The sequence below is a fragment of the Podarcis liolepis genome (assembly GCF_965112155.1).
Source record: "Podarcis liolepis genome assembly, chromosome: 3".
NCBI lineage: Eukaryota > Metazoa > Chordata > Lepidosauria > Squamata > Lacertidae > Podarcis > Podarcis liolepis.
The window spans coordinates 108,970,260-108,986,261 of NC_139557.1; the positions used below are offsets into that span (position 1 = coordinate 108,970,260).

The window sequence follows — 16,002 nt, forward strand, 5'->3', positions numbered from 1 at the left end:
TTACAATCGAGGGGTAGTCAACATACCTATCATGCCTAATAAATTCCACATCATGTCCTTGATGGCACTTCTTAATACAGTTTACGCATATGGCGTTGCGGTCTGTGGTGTTGCAAGTGTGACATCTAAAATGCAATGTTAACAATTTAAAACGGATCCATTTTTTAAACATGCAAACATCATTAAGCTGTGGGAAAAGTAGATCCCATACTTGCTTACCTATAGAAATCATGCATGGGGTAGCTGGTGTAACTTGATATTTTATATAAACATTGGCCTCTACTGACAGCTTTTTCTATGGCATCTTGATTGTTCATTATTTTGTTATCTGCAATAAAACAGTGATCAGGTTTAACAGTTTACTGCGGCATAGTGAGCCATTCTATAGTGCATGAGCCATAGCTTGACTCTGAAAACCTCCGATCCAACAGCTGGATTTGATCTGAAATAAGATCCCTTTAGGATTTAAGCTTACGCACGATGAAGAGCTTTGCAGTACAGTCATACCGTACCTCAGAAGTCAAATGGAATCCCATTCGGGAAGTCCATTTGACTTCCAAAATGTTTGAAAACCAAATCACGGCTTCTGATTGGCAGCAGGAAGCTCCTGTGGCCAATCAGAAGCTGCGGAAGCCCCGTCGGATGTTCGGGTTCCAAAAGAACGTTTGCAAACTGGAACAATCACTTCTGGGTTTGTGACGTTTGGGAGCCAAAACATCCGAGTTCCAGGGTGTTCGGGATCCAGGACACAACTGTACAAGTTTTAACACACTACTTACTCTTCACCAATATTGCTGCACCTGCTGTTCACACAAAACAAATACTAAGAAAATACATTGCCACTGCTAGGAAGTGTGTATGTCAGACACATTAATAGTTTTTGCACAGCAAAGGTTTGTTTAAACTGAGCTACCAAAACGATCACAAATGGCTAATTTAGAAGCTGTCAAAGCAAGTTTCTAAACGTGAGGGTGCTTTTGGGGTTTCATTTTCACTGAGTATCCCTTATAAAGAGTTTCAGTAACTTACAAATTACAAATGAGCATAATTCAACATACCTTTCATTGTCACATTGACTCCAGAGGCTAGAAATAAACCTCCAAACCGGTTATTGAAAATCTGATTGCCTTCTAAAGTTGCAGTTGCATGATTTGTTATTTCAATACCTTAAATTAGAGGGGAAAAGGTTAGTTTAGCAGAAAATTTGACGTATTTAGCTGTCGCCACAATTTTTTGACTCTTCTGGTACTATCCAAAGAGAAATAGTATACTAGTTAATTAACAGAAACTGCACTCTTAAAAAAGTATTAAAATGCTATTTGCCTCAGTTACTTGCTTATAAAAACAATAATTCATAACAGTGCTTTAGAGTTTTCATCTAGAGGTGGCTGCATACTATTCAGCTAGACGGGAAAACCACCACCTAGGAACATCTAAGTCTTAGATGAAGCTTCAGTTTATTGGCCCTCAAGTCAATTACCACAGACCCTGTATGACCCCACAGTCTGCAGTTTCATGCAGATGTTTAGTAGCATGGGAAACAGAATCCGTTCCCATACTGGAGAATCAGTGGGCTGAACAATCTCCACATTCTGGAACTGGCTATCCAAGTAGAATCAGAATCACTGCAATACTTTTCCCCAATCCGCAACTCAGCCGGTTATTCCAGGAGGATTCCAAATCTGATGGTATTGAAAGATGCCAAGATCATTGCATTCTCTGTCTCTCCCAACACAAGTCATCATCCAGGGTGGCGACCAAGGCAGTTTCTGAGCCCAAAGCAGGCCTGAATCTTGATTGAACTGGACTTAGAAAAATGAGTCTCCTTTGAAAGTACCTGACAACCACCTCTCAAGGAGGCGTCTGCCGCTGGCCTAAAACGTAAGTCAGGTTTCTTCAAGAATGGTCTTACCGCCACTTCTCAAAGCAAAGCATGAATTATTAGCCTGGCCCTACCCACTGTCTCCTCCTTGCGGGATTTTATAGGCTAACAGTAGCTGCACAAACTGACAAAGCACCCTGTACACGTTCTTGGGCCAAATCAACTGAAACCTACCCAACAACAGCAGACAAGAAAAGTGTTCCTTACACCTCTGTAGCACTTGCTCCAAAGGGGGAGTCCAGATCACAGCAGATCCAAGCAATTTTATGTTCGTAACACCTCGCTAGAGCCAGTAAGTATAGGCCCATAGCTATTTGGATCAACTCCACTGAATGACAAACAGAGGAAGCAATGGAGGTGAAGTACGCTTTCTTCACTCAGATCCGGGAATGTACCAGTGTTTAACTGCATTTGTTGGGAGTTTTTCTCCCCCTGTGCTCATCATCTCCCAAGCTTGCCTCATTGTTACAACTCCGGGATATATCATGGAGCTGCTTGTATTGTGGCATGTTACTCCATGTTGTCTCTGCCTAGCAAATACACTTTTTTCTTCAAGATTTGACATGAGTGGGGAAGCAAAGATGCATCGCCACCATGCTTGCTGTGGCCAGAGTTATTCCTTGAATGATTAAAATAATAATAAAATTATTACATCTGAAGGCAGCCCTGTATCAGGAAGTTTTTAACGTTTGATGTTTTACTGTGTTTATATATGCTGTAAACTTCCCAGAGTGCCTGTGGAAACCCAGCCAGATGGGTGTGGTATAAAATTATTATTATTATTTATTATTATTATTATTATTATTATTATTATTATTATTATTATTATTATTATGTTGCCACAGAGGGCTGTGCAAAGTGATGACTGGAAATGCATCAAACAATAATTAATGAGAGTGCTTTGTAGAATAACACCTTGGGCAGATACTATAGTCCTATGAGAAATTACAGGCTGCATTGAAGTGATCACCAAAGTAAATCCTTCCTAAAAACTCTGCTTTTCTATGGCCCTTAACCACTGGTAAAAAACAAATGATAATGCACAGTGAAAAAATGAAATGTAACTAACAAGGCCTATGCATTATTTACAAATGCTTGACATCACCTATGGTTTAAGGTGGGAGGAGGAAGGAATACGCTGAATGTATGAAAAGTTATAACTTTAAAAGAAAAATAGGCACAAAGCTTTACATTTTTATGAAAGTTTTGAAATATAAAGGAGGTTTCAAAATGATTTAAATAAAGTCTAAATCTCCAACAGTGAAAGAAAGAGTTGCCTATTAAATTACTAATTCAGCAATTCACTTCTGGCAAAATGTGGTCTCTCTTCCTCCTGTCCAAAATGTTGGCCATTTAAAACATGGGTGGCCTGGCTAACCAGTAGTTTTTAAGGGAGAAAAAAGAAAACCACCACTGATTTTTTGGACAATATTCATTGGTGAATATCTGGACAAAGTTCACTGGTGATTTTAAGACATTATGAAATATCAGAATATTTGCAAATGACTGAAACACTCCTAGATCTGATGTCTTAACACTATTCTGAGATAAAGACAATATAAATCAAATACAAACCAGCAGCAAATCCATCAAATATTCTATTTTTTCTTAACACAGGATGACTATTTGTGCTGATAAGGACCCCAGCTTGTGCATTCCTAAAGATATCATTCTCTTCAAGGAGACCTAAGACAGAACAAAAATAATCAGTTTGAAATTTGTTTTGTTTACAAGCACAGAAAATAAATAAATACTGAGTACAGTAATTGTTCGGGGTGATGGTAGATATATTGCTTTTTAACACGTGGAATATAGACATATTCAAATATTATATTAACATAAATGTTTTCTGCAGAAAGTGGGAATTAGCTGAACTCCAACAGCTATTTGAATTACAAAAATGTAGCTTGGTTATCTGAACAGGAAGAAAGGGTTTTACATATTCTTTCTTCAACCACAATTTGGAACTCTCAGAAAAGACCACAGTTTAGCTAGTGAAATTTTGATCCTGCAATGCAGACATATTCTTGGTGGCTAAATAGAGAATTACAGCTCCTTTTTATATTATATATGACTAAACAGCTTCTCAAAGGATCAAAATATGGTCACAGTGACAGCTGATTAAAGAGAACAGAGACTTCATTTTATTTTTAAAAGGCATCACTCTGGCTAAAAGTAAACATGATAAAAGTGAGTGGACTAGTACCTCTGCCCCCATTAAATATACAGATGCCTCCATCTCTTCCATCATGGATTTTGTTTCTTCTTAATGTGGGATTGCTGTCTGTCTTAATCCAAACTCCAGCCATTGCGTTATCAAAAATTTCATTGTCTTCTATAAAGCCGAGCCCTTTCAAACATAAAATAAAACATCAAGATTTTGCATTAGGGTGAAACAGCCTCATATTTTAAATTGTAAGAATGAAGTAGAGGGGAAGCTTACCAGAATTATAAACAAGAATCCCACCATTCTGGCCTCCCCAAATTTTGTTGCGCCTAATTTTGGGGTTGCTTCCAGTTCTGTACATAAGCAAACAAAGAGGTTACTCAGAAATAGCTTATTATTTTGTACAGGTGACATGAACTACATTTGATGATTTAAAAAGCATTATCAGCATTGTACAATCAAGAAAGATTTAAGTACCTGCATGATAAGCCTAGAGTACGCCAGGCACTCATACATTTCTTCTTATACCTGCCCCTCTCACCATGTATAGAAGACAATCCCTGAGACCACGAGATCCCTGTTTAGCTGAATGCAGAATCTCTCCTATGCTATGAACCAAATCCAGACTCACAAAGTAATGTTCTAGCAGATAAAGGTTCTGAAAGTATGTACATGGCTGCACCAGATGTTCTCTTCTTTTTATTTTATTTTTTAAATACTGAAGGGGGAGCTTAAATTCTTAATTAAGGTGCAATTCTTTTGGCTAGCATTCCCACACCCTTATAATGTTACCCACTCCTTTTCAATATTACTGGAAATAATTGTGAACACTCTCACCCCCACCCTTTTAGTCTCAGCCCTCGTGTACCTATCATCTGAAAACATCTAGTATATCTTTATACTGTAGTATAAAGAACAATGGATATAATGGGGCTTATATGTCTACAATTAATTTTTTATGGCACCTCTCGTGTTCTAAAGTGACTCTATACCACACCCTGAAAAGCTGAGAAACTGAAGAGTATTTTTAGCTATGGAAAAAAATCTTTCAAGTATGCTCTATGATGAAAGTTAAGAAACTGCTTGTGTGCCCGGAAGGACTTTGCCATTCTTTTTCATCAGCCTGCAGCTCTTCACTGTGTTTAAAAGGGAAGGGAAAATATAATTCATATGGCACACTTGGTGAACTGTGTTTTAATTTTTTGATGAAAACCACGAACTCTGTAAAATGAACTCCTATTTTGCAGATAAAAAAATGAGGATAAAAGACAGGGACTTACTCTGAGGTCATCCAATAAAGCCTTGACAAATGTTAGATCAGAACAGGGGTTGCTAACCTCCTTGGCTTGGGGTTGCACTCACTCATGGCCAGCTCTCTAGGTGTGACCACCCAACATTCATTCTCTTATATGCCCACAGAGGTAGCTTAATTATCACACCATCCCTTCTCATCAAATGATTATTCTGATGAGCAGGAACGGGGTGATTTGTATCTCTCCACTCCAGTGCTGGCATCTTAGGAGTTCAGAGGAAATTGCTTTTCCACTCCTGGAACAGAATCGGTCTCCCAGGCCAAATACAAAACTAGTCATTGAAAGACATGGGTCTGACACTTCCAACAATTTCAAGCCCAAGATAAGAGCTACTACCACATAATAATCCTGCCAGTGGACAGAAAAGAAAAACAGCCAAATCTAAAGTAACATATGAAGTGCAATTGTTAAGATGGTGAGAAAAGTTGACAATTCACTGACTTAAGACAACTGGTTTATATATTAAAAACATTTTGAAGCAAAACAAATGAAGATATACTTTACCTGATTTGAACCCCTGAGTACATATGGTTATAGATATCATTGTCCTCCAGCACTCCATGTCCATTGTCATAGAAATAAACACCAACCTGGAGCATGAAAGAGACATTGGGGAATGGTAAATTAATTTTTTTATCATGGCAATTTAAAGCCATGATTTAAACCGGGAAGAAAAGAGGTTGATTAAATCAAGTATCTCACTAATACTACTTCGTGTATTTCCTGGACAACAGTGTAAATTTGACTACTAGTAAAACAGGTAAAATAGTTTTATTTACACTTTTATTTTTATAACCAGGCCTCACTCTGTATTGTTACTCTGTATACATTTTGCATGCTTTCCCTTTTTTTAACCTGTAGAGAGATTGTACTTAAAATATTCCTATACAGGGTCTTTCATAATTATGACCAGCATCCCATACATGAGACTTGGTAAAGTTAAATATGGGAATATAGGAACCATCGCACCGGGATTTTTCTTTTCTTTTCTTGTTCCCAGCGTTGCTCCTTTCTGCTTATTGAGCAAACAAGAACAGTTTATTTTCATCAGGTAAAAATGAAATGCCTGTGTTTGGGAGGCATAGTGTAAATATTCTTATCTGAGAAATGATCAAACTGGTTTTTCAATTAGAAAGAAAAGCCTCATTCAACATGAATCTAATACAGACACCAATTCAGTTTAGATTGTGAATAACTGCAGAGCTAACATGCTTACATCCACATTACTTAACAGGGGCTTAAGAGAATACTGGGTTGTATTGTTATATCTATTCATATACCGCTGGATGCCAAAATAGTTTCTAAACTGTTCACAAAACAAAAATAACCTACTGCACAACACTGTTAAAATACAGAATTGAAAATACACCACATTTATAATACACAAACAATGCCATTAAACAAAATAAATGTCCATGATTGAAATATGCAATGAAACAATCCCAAACAGCTGCATCTTCCGGAGCCAGAATGCCACCACAGATGGGGCCAGCCACATTTCAGCAGAGTGTGCACTCCATAACACTGCGGCCACCTGTGAAATAGCCCCCTCTGCGTCACCACAAGCCAATCACCAGGGTGCGTCAAGAATAGGAGGATTCCACACCTGTTGAATTTAATGTCCTTTCTGGGCAATGGAGGGGAAGCCAGTCTTTCTGGGTGACCTGGTTCAGAGTCTTTAAAGGTTTTATATCTAAGTAACAAGAGCTTAAAACTTGCTCAGTGGCTAATAGGCAGACAGGGCAAAGTCCCTTAGCACTGGCATGATATGTGCCTGGTAAGCACCCCCACTCACCAGGTGGGCTGCAGCATCCTGCATCAGCTGCAGCCTCCACACCAGTTGTAAGAGAAGCTCCACACAGGGCATGACAGGAGTATAAATGTTAGGCTACCAGTTCATGAGTCACAGAGGCCAAGCTATCTATGTCTAGGAAAGGGCACAGTTGACATACCAACCAAGGCTGGTCATAGGTGTTCTTCACAATGGAGGCTGATGCAGAAGGTTCCAAGAGGCCTTCTAAACAGTGTGCCTGTTCTTTCAGAGGGAGTGCAAATATATCTAGAGCAGGTTAAGTCCCAATACTTGGACCTGGGAATCACTCACTCACAGTGTCTTTGTCTAATATCCAATTAAGTAAAACTCAAGACAAAAGTCCACCGAAACGAATGGATTTAATTAACTCAAGAACATTTATTTCAATGGGTCTGCTCTAAGTAGGACTTAAGTGGATGCAACTAATAGTATTTTCACTTTTTAAGAAACCATGCAATTTGGAATGCAAAAAATCCAAATGTTATTTCTTTAAATTTCACATTTTTTAAAAAAAAACCCAGCCATCTGGTAAAGAGTTTGAAATCAGTATTACTGCCAACCACATAGTAAGGTGGGACGTACCTGTTTACCACTATGTATTCTATTTCTTCTCAGCACTGGTGTGCTTCCTGTTGTCACCCAGACTCCAGCCAAGGTATTACTGTAAACTTCGTTTTCTTCAATCACACCTTGGCCTTTTTCATGCTGAAAGCAAAACAAAAACTGGTAAACAATAGCAGGACCTGCAAAAAAATGTTTATTTTTAAATGTTCCTACCTCCTTTGTCAGCTGCAGCCCTGTTCCTTCAACTCTCTTTGTAGCCAGTTAATTTTTCTTTTCCAACTGTAACTCACCATTCGGTGGTTACTGAGCATGCTTACTTAGTCCTCACTGGGGTGTTTGGGGATCACCCCTTAATTTTTTTAAAAAAGTTTTGTTTGTGTTTTTTACTTTTGCAACCCTCAAAGTTATACCAAGCATGCAGATATTTCCCACTAGTTCCTTAACGACATGTTTTTGCCTACAATCTCTCCATCTTAGTTTACTATTAGAAGAGTGAATCTGCTTCAATGCTTTAATTTATCAAGATCACAGTTAGCCAATGTTGGGAAATATGAATGTAAGAGCAACCCTGCTGGATCAGACCGAAAGCCCATCTGGTCCAGGATCCTGTTCTCATAGAAGCCAGAGCCAGATGCTAGGTGAAGCCTGCAAGCAGGTCCCAAGTGCAACACTCTCTCCTCATCAGCACCTCCCAGCAACTGATATAGAGGCATATTGCCTCTGACAGTGGAGATAGAATATAGCCTTACCCTCCATGAATTTTTAAAACCCTCTTTTAAATGCTTTCATATATAGCATAAGAAAGAAAAGTGTAATATCAGCAATCTAAATTATGCAGGTTGATAATCAGGCTCTAACATCAATTTGTGGCCTAATCATGACTTCTTCATTTTGGGGAGACTTAAAGTGTCCTAGTAACACAAGACAAGTTTTCAAACGTTTAGGAGTTATAGATGCCAAACTGCCAACACTTTCAAGCAAACATTTTTTTAAAAAAACCCTTCCAGATTAATATGTTTAACAAGCTTTCCCTTCCAGGTTCTTTCCCCAACCACACGTTTACATTCCACATTTTGAATGCCTGAAAAGGGCTCCAGCGAAAATATTTCTGAGTTCACATCAAAACCACACAGAGATGCTCACCACATAAATACCGCCATGTTGGCCATCATGAATCTTGTTGTGTCGAACAATGGGACAGCTGTTAGTCCGAATCTGTATCCCTGCTAATGCATTTCCTGTTAAAAGAGGTTAAGTATGAAGAAAAATGCGGCCCAAGGACACAAGGAGTATCAAATGCAGCAAAGCAAATATTCATTTTTTTACCATATATGTCATTTCCTTCAATAAGGCCTCTTCCATCACCAAATATGTAGACTCCACCTTGATTCCCATTGAAAATTGCATTACCCCTAAGGTGCAAAAGCCAGAGAAAACAGAAGTTGTCAAGCACCACATAATCTAAATGTACATAGGCTGTACAGTATACACAGAACTGTGGCTTCTAAATGGAAGACTAATTCATTTTTATTACACATAACACTGTTCTTCACTCTAACAGCTTAGAATGGTTTCTATGACGTTCCCTGGTAGTCCCCATCTAGAAAGCTTACGGGGCTGGACTTGCATGATAGCTTAGAAACCAGATGATCCTCAAATATCAGTGGCAACACACACTACAATGCCATCCATGTTTCCTTTGATGAGCCTCTGATGTTTCCTCTGAATGCAGGACTTCCGTTTGGTGCCTTCTAAATTTGATTCCAAATGCAGGACCTGCTGAATAGGGTCAGAACTCTCAAGTGGAGCCAATCCCTAGCAAAAAATAAGACTTGAATTCTTCTTTTGGCTGAAATCTTTGGTAGCCACAGCTTGAATTCAAGCTGGGGCTACAGAAGAAGAATCCAGAGAGCACTTAAAGAGTGCACTGCTGATTCTTCAACTGAAGTTGAATTATCTGATGTCATATGATACCAGGTGACTGACAGGTGGTGACGCTACCCATTTGTCAAAAATGGCCCACAGAGGGTGGGCCAGTCCCCACGTCTGTCCAAGGGCTTGAGAATCTAGGCCAAAATAAAGACAGGTACCTTATTGTTGGGTCACTGTTTGAAGTAATCCATACACCTGCAAAATTGTTTGCATAGATCTTATTTTCTATAAATTGTCCTCTTCCTTTTTCATGAACATAGATTCCTCCAGTTTGACCATGGTGGATTTCACAACGAACTACTGTAGGGTTGGCATAAGCTTTCACTTCAAAACCTGCTATTCTATTTCTATGTATGTTGCAGCTTTCAAAATAACCCTGAAAACAAGGAAGAAAATGGGGAGTGGTAAGGAAATATAATTGGTTGGGTGTCTTTCCCCCCGCTCCCAGCTACCTGACATTATAATAAAGATGGTACTGTGCAAAAATACATTTAGACTGTTCTATTATTTCTTTAAAACTGCAAGTGCTCATGTTGGCTTACAGAGTAATTTTTAAGAGTCAGGACTACATGCTCCATCTGAACAACTGTAAAAGCACTTCAAGTATTGCACTAGAAAACAGGCCTATTTCTTCGGTTGCAGAGTTGGACATAATACTAGCACATTGTTTAAGTGTAACATAACCACAAACTATGATTTAGCACAGACTTTTCCAACCTCATGTCCCCAGTTGTTGTTTTTTGTACTACCCACCATGCCTGATCGTTGGCCATGTTAGCTGAGAACAGTGTGAGTTATATGGCTCACATGCTACCCTGTCTGTAACAACTATGGGATAAGAAGGTTTTAGACTGAAGTTGTGTGCTTTTCAAACCCTACGCTGTGGTTAATCTTCCCTATAGTTAATAAAAGCGAGCCAGTTTAATGAGCTGTGGCTTTAGATTGCCTTATTTCTACTAGCCATAGATTAACCAGAGAATCATAGAATTGTAGTTGGAAGGAGGATCACCTGAAGATCGTCTAGTCCAACCCCCTGCAATTGAGGAATATGCAGCTGCCCCATATGAGGACCAAAGCTGCAGCCTTGGTGTTATCAGAATCACGCTCTAACCAGCTGAGCTATCCAGGTGTCTCTGGTCTTAGACCACACAGCAATAGGAGGTTAATCTAAAATGGAAGTGAAAGCTTTTGAATTATTGTGGTTGGTTTGAAGCAGGAGGGGACGGAAGACTCACCAAGGCTCATCCTCATAATCCGAAACTATGGCTGAGTGTTAAATCTGAACCAACCTAGAGTCTTGTAGAATTGTCAATGCCAAGGCCACATTCTCACATTAAAGTTCAATGTTACAAAGTCAACACCTGGTGATTTTGCCACATTGATGCCTCATGGCAAACATCTTCTTTCATATAGGGCAATTGCCACTGTACACAGATCCGAGGCGGAGCTTTCTAAAACCTGTTTGCTGAGTAACAACAATGCTGTAGTGACACATAAGAGGTCTTTTTGGCTCTGGTGGCAAAAAAAGCTGTAAATTGTAAAGGGAATTTAGAGGACTAAATTGAAACTCAGTTAGTGTAGCCATGGTGGTCCCTCTGTTATCGCCTCTGTGTTATATTTTATACTGTTTGTGATTGTATGGATTTGTCATGGCCTTTGGCTAGTAAAATAAACTTTAACAAAACTAATATATATATATATATATGTCAAGTATATCCTGCAAATGTAAGTCAGCCCTAACAAGTACTAATGCAAACACTGGAAAACAATAATTTCAGAACAAAGCAGCAGGTGAAGGGCACGCTGAAAATAAAACATCAAGAATCTCCGCGTAATTGGAATTCTGTTCCCAGTTTTTGAAATATGCTGTGGAAAGGAGCTGAATGTAATGCACCAACCAAAGATTGAGGGAGGTCTCCAAAGAAAAATGATCTTGGGATTATCATTGCTGAAGATGTATGAAGAGACAAGTGATGGATAGAAGACACTTTCCCATATCAATCCTACACCTAACCTCCAAATCCAATTATAAAACCTAGCCTGTGGGGCGGGAATGTCAGAATTTCAGTGGCCTGCTTTTGAGGAGGTATTGTCCTTCTGCTTTAATACAGTGGTACCTCGCAAGACGAATGCCTCGCAAGACGGAAAACTCGCAAAACGAAAGGGTTTTTGGTTTTTTGAGCTGCTTCGCAAGACGATTTTCCCTATGGGCTTGCTTCGCAAGACCGAAACGTCTTGCAAGTTTGTTTCCTTTTTCTTAAAACTGTTAATACAGTTGCGACTTGACTTCGAGGAGCAACTCATAGCACGCGGTGTGGTAGCCCTTTTTGAGGTTTTTGAAGACTTTGGTGATTTTTGAAGCTTTTCCAAAACTTTTCCGACACCGTGCTTCGCAAGATGAAAAAAACCGCAAGACAAAAAAACTCGCGGAACGAATTAATTTCGTCTTGCGAGGCACCACTGTACCAATTTTTTGGTACCTATTGTGCCAACCGGCTGACATACTTGAAGCAGCTGAAACACCCATTCTAAACCCTGGTTTAAAAAGGAACGGTAGCCAGCACTTGTGAAGATGTAGCACTTCGCCAAAGATTATGCTAATAAGGCAATGGAGGCAGGCTGCACATTCCCAGTCTTCTAACACATTAGGGCTGATTTACATTTGCAGGATATACTTGACTGCTGCACATTCCCAGTCTTCTAACCAGGCATTACTTCTGCTCTGGGTCTCAATACTCTCCAATGTACATTATTTACTTGAGGGCCATGCAAAAGAGAAACCATCAACACTGGAAACAGGTGGACAAAAACAAGCTGCTTTAACACTCACAAAAACTCACTTTCCCCACAGAAATATGCACACCCCACCCACTCCATAAGCTCCCCTCAAAAGGAAAAGTATACATTACCATGCCGTGGTCAAATGTGAAAACACCAACATCGCGCCCATGGTGAATATGATTCCTTCTAATAATAGGGTTTCCGTGGTTTTTGACCCAAATCCCAGCTAATGCATTATTGGAGATCTCATTGTCCTCATATATTCCCTAAAATATCAGAAAATAGTGTAAATTGAAGGTGGATCAGGCAATTTTATTTTTGCAAGGTGGAAAAAATGGGAGGGGGATGGGAAAGGGTGTTCACCTGTGCGTGATCTGTAATGTAGAGACCAACATTTTCACAATCACTGATGTTGCAATGCTTGATAGTGGGACAAGCTCCTTGACCACTAACACAGACTGCAGAACCAACTGAAGAGGAAACAACATTTACATTTTAAAATTGGAATTAGATTTGCCTTCATAAGAGACCTACAACTTGCATCATCCACTAAAAATAATAAAAGAAAATGAAGTAATTTGGAAACACTGAATGAACTTGGCTAGCTAGCTTCTTGCCAATTATCTTGGCTTAACCTTTCAGGATAAACTAGACAGTAGGGGCATGAAATGGCTTCAGATGAATCCTGAGCCAAAGCAGAGGGCTTAGGATGGGTTGTGCGGCCAGTGCATGCCCTTGCCCCAAGCCAGCTAATTCATTACCTCGCTTGCTCACAGATACACCATGTGAGCAGACCCACAGAGAAACAGGGAGTTGGGGGGGGGGCTGAGTTTGCACCATCCTGGTCCTTGCCTGGTTTGCTCTTCAAGTTAGCGAGAGAGAGAGAGAGAGTGAGTGAGTGTGTGTGTGTGTGAGAGAGAGAGAGAGAGCGCGCATTACAACAGCTGTTTGACCTGTGTATCATCTAGCTGCAGGTATGAGTGTCTGTGCAGATGCAGGTGTGGTCTAGGGACTGTGGAGTTTTTCCTTAATGGAAGAACAGGGGGAGAGGCAGGGGAGGAGAGTAGCTAGGAGATTTAACGTCTACTTCTGATGGTGTGGGACACGTGTAGTACTGGGTCATAGTTTACTATTCTGTGGTCCAATCCCCTAGCTGCATATTGGGTGAATGGTGGTGGGTTAATGATTCTGGGAGGGCAGGTAGAAGGGAGTGGTCAAGATGCCTCCCAATTCCAGCAGTGATGGGCAGGAGAAGGCACGGCTGGATTGCTGATCACCATCCGGGACAGATGCCTAGTTGTTTGGTCTCCAGCCCTTGTGCATCTTGTACACCTGTTACTTCATGACAGTTTTAAGAGAGAAATTACTAACCTGTACAAGTACTTCGAATAATACAATGGTCTATTATTGGGCTGCAGTTGACTGTAATCTCTAAGCAGTGGTGAGCATTGTGATGTTGTGCAGATTTATCATCAGGGTTAAACTGAAAGTAAATACAATAAAACTCGTTACAAGCCATCCATTTCTTTCAACTCAAGTAATTTCAACTTAAGTGCTTGCTCCCATGTTTCTTACCCTGATTGTCATATAACCAACGTAAGCATCCTCAGATCCCTCCATGAAGACAAAGGTTGAATCTCTTGTGTTTTCTATAATGACCTTATCTGCCACTTTCCCGGGTGCTGGCGGGGGAAACAATAATAAAGCTGAAGGTTGAAAATGCACAGCATATTTCCAATAGAACCTACAATTACGTTGTTCCAGCAATAAGCTTTATACTTCCATTGTGACTCAGGATAACAGCTCTGGCTCTTTAAGTACAGACATTCAGTCTCAGATTCATTCAGTAAGTTCATTTTACAAGAAATAGAAGGATCTTTCTGTTAAGTTTTATCGAAGTCCAATTCTCAACAGACCAACTCCCAGGTTTTAGATGGAAACATTTCTTCAGTTAAAAGCTAATAGAATTAATAAAGTGTCAACTGCGATTTCTACAACAATCATTATGTATTTGCTGAAGAATCTGCTTTAATGTTATACTTTAAATTAGACTCATAGAATTATGGAGTAGGAAGGGACCTTGGTGAGAGCACCAAATCCTGACCGCTAAGCCAGGGGTCGGCCGCTTAAGGCCCATGGGCCACAAGCAGCCCACGGGGGTTGTTTAACTGGCCCACAAATCGAGCCACCCACCTGGCGAGTCCCCGCGTGCTGCAGTAAACTGGAATAGCGCGGCGCAGGGACTTGCTTCCGCAGTGCCGGAAATCGCATCTGCGCATGCGCAGGCGCCGGAAATCGTGGGAACGCGCGCTTACAATCCAGCCATCAGAGAGATCTCCGCTGGAGTGAACCGGCCCAGGCAAGGTAAACCATGCCAACCCCTGCACTAGACCATCAGGGATGGGCAGGGAAGGGACTTTGGTGGTCATCTAGTCCAATCCCTGCTCAATGCAGAATACTACTAAAACATCCCTCACAGACAACAGATCCCTGTTTCTAATTTTAACTATGAAGCTAAAATATTAGCTTCATTGAATAAATTGCAAGACATTTAATGCTAGTTAATGGCTCTTTATTTCTCCAAAACCTTTTTACACACTTCTTCACTACTTTTTTAAAAGGCAGTTTACAACAAATGAACACCAACATTTACTAGTATCCAAATTAGTATAAACCAATATACAGTCGTACCGAGGTTGCTGAACGCCTCGGAACTCGTACATTTTGTCTCCCAAATGATCAAAAACCAGAAGTGAGTGTTCCAGATTTCAAATGATTTTCGGATGCCGAATGTCTGGCGTGGCTTCCGATTGGCTGCAGTCAAATGGACTTCCGGAATGCATTCTGTTCTAGAACCAAGGTACGACTGTATTGAGTTGGTTGAAGTCAGATGTTTTTTCAAGAACACGTGTGCTATTCTTAAGAAGCCAGCAGGGGGAGCAGAAAGCCACAATCCAACATTCTCATTTTGATGGCAGAAGTGCAAGTTTGCAACTTAAGTATCAGTCAGAATGAAAGGACCTACAAGCTAGATTCAGTATAGAAAATATTTATTTCACGCAGCTTTAGAATTTCTCTTCTTAATACTTGTAAGCAAAGTGGTAATAGTCAATCCAAACAAGATGTAAATACTGTTGATTGCCCCAGATGAATGGTATCCAATTTGTTTTGGAGGGGGCTGAACTTCACCCAAGGGATCAGATTCGTAGACCAATTGTGCTCTTGCAGCTGGTATTGTTGCTGAAAGGGTATGTGGTCTCAAAGCACCTCGCATCATCTTAGGCTGACCTACCAACTGCATCTCATAACAACTTGCCTGGCTTACTATGACTGCACTGCTTCTGAACATGGCCCAGAAAGTTCAGATTATCAGACACAGAGCAGCAAAGCTGGTCAATACGCTCATCTTACACAACTACTTCAGCGTTTGCACTGGCTTCCAGTTCATTTCTGGGCCAAATACAAAGTTCTGGGGTTACCTCTGCTCACAAATACCTGCATAGACCCTAAGAACATCTTCAGAGGCCCTTGTTGAAGTGTCCCTGCTGAT

The 16,002-nt window shown here is 40.2% G+C and overlaps 1 protein-coding gene across 5 annotated transcripts in view; it reads right to left on the bottom strand.

Moving 5' to 3' along the window:
* Window positions 1-16,002, bottom strand: part of FBXO11 (F-box protein 11) — a 69,482-nt gene that overhangs the window by 1,381 nt on the left and 52,099 nt on the right. For all 5 annotated transcript variants that reach the window (XM_083494277.1, XM_083494278.1, XM_083494281.1 and 2 more), the window contains exons 8-22: window positions 14,028-14,134; window positions 13,824-13,935; window positions 12,816-12,922; window positions 12,581-12,718; window positions 9,830-10,047; window positions 9,066-9,151; window positions 8,883-8,977; window positions 7,758-7,880; window positions 5,867-5,952; window positions 4,326-4,402; window positions 4,089-4,232; window positions 3,458-3,568; window positions 1,059-1,166; window positions 220-328; window positions 27-125 (exon numbers count right to left, since the gene is read on the bottom strand). In XM_083494277.1, the coding sequence (XP_083350403.1) occupies window positions 27-125; window positions 220-328; window positions 1,059-1,166; window positions 3,458-3,568; window positions 4,089-4,232; window positions 4,326-4,402; window positions 5,867-5,952; window positions 7,758-7,880; window positions 8,883-8,977; window positions 9,066-9,151; window positions 9,830-10,047; window positions 12,581-12,718; window positions 12,816-12,922; window positions 13,824-13,935; window positions 14,028-14,134 (1,720 nt within the window). The remainder of the gene's footprint in view (window positions 1-26; window positions 126-219; window positions 329-1,058; window positions 1,167-3,457; window positions 3,569-4,088; window positions 4,233-4,325; window positions 4,403-5,866; window positions 5,953-7,757; window positions 7,881-8,882; window positions 8,978-9,065; window positions 9,152-9,829; window positions 10,048-12,580; window positions 12,719-12,815; window positions 12,923-13,823; window positions 13,936-14,027; window positions 14,135-16,002) is intronic.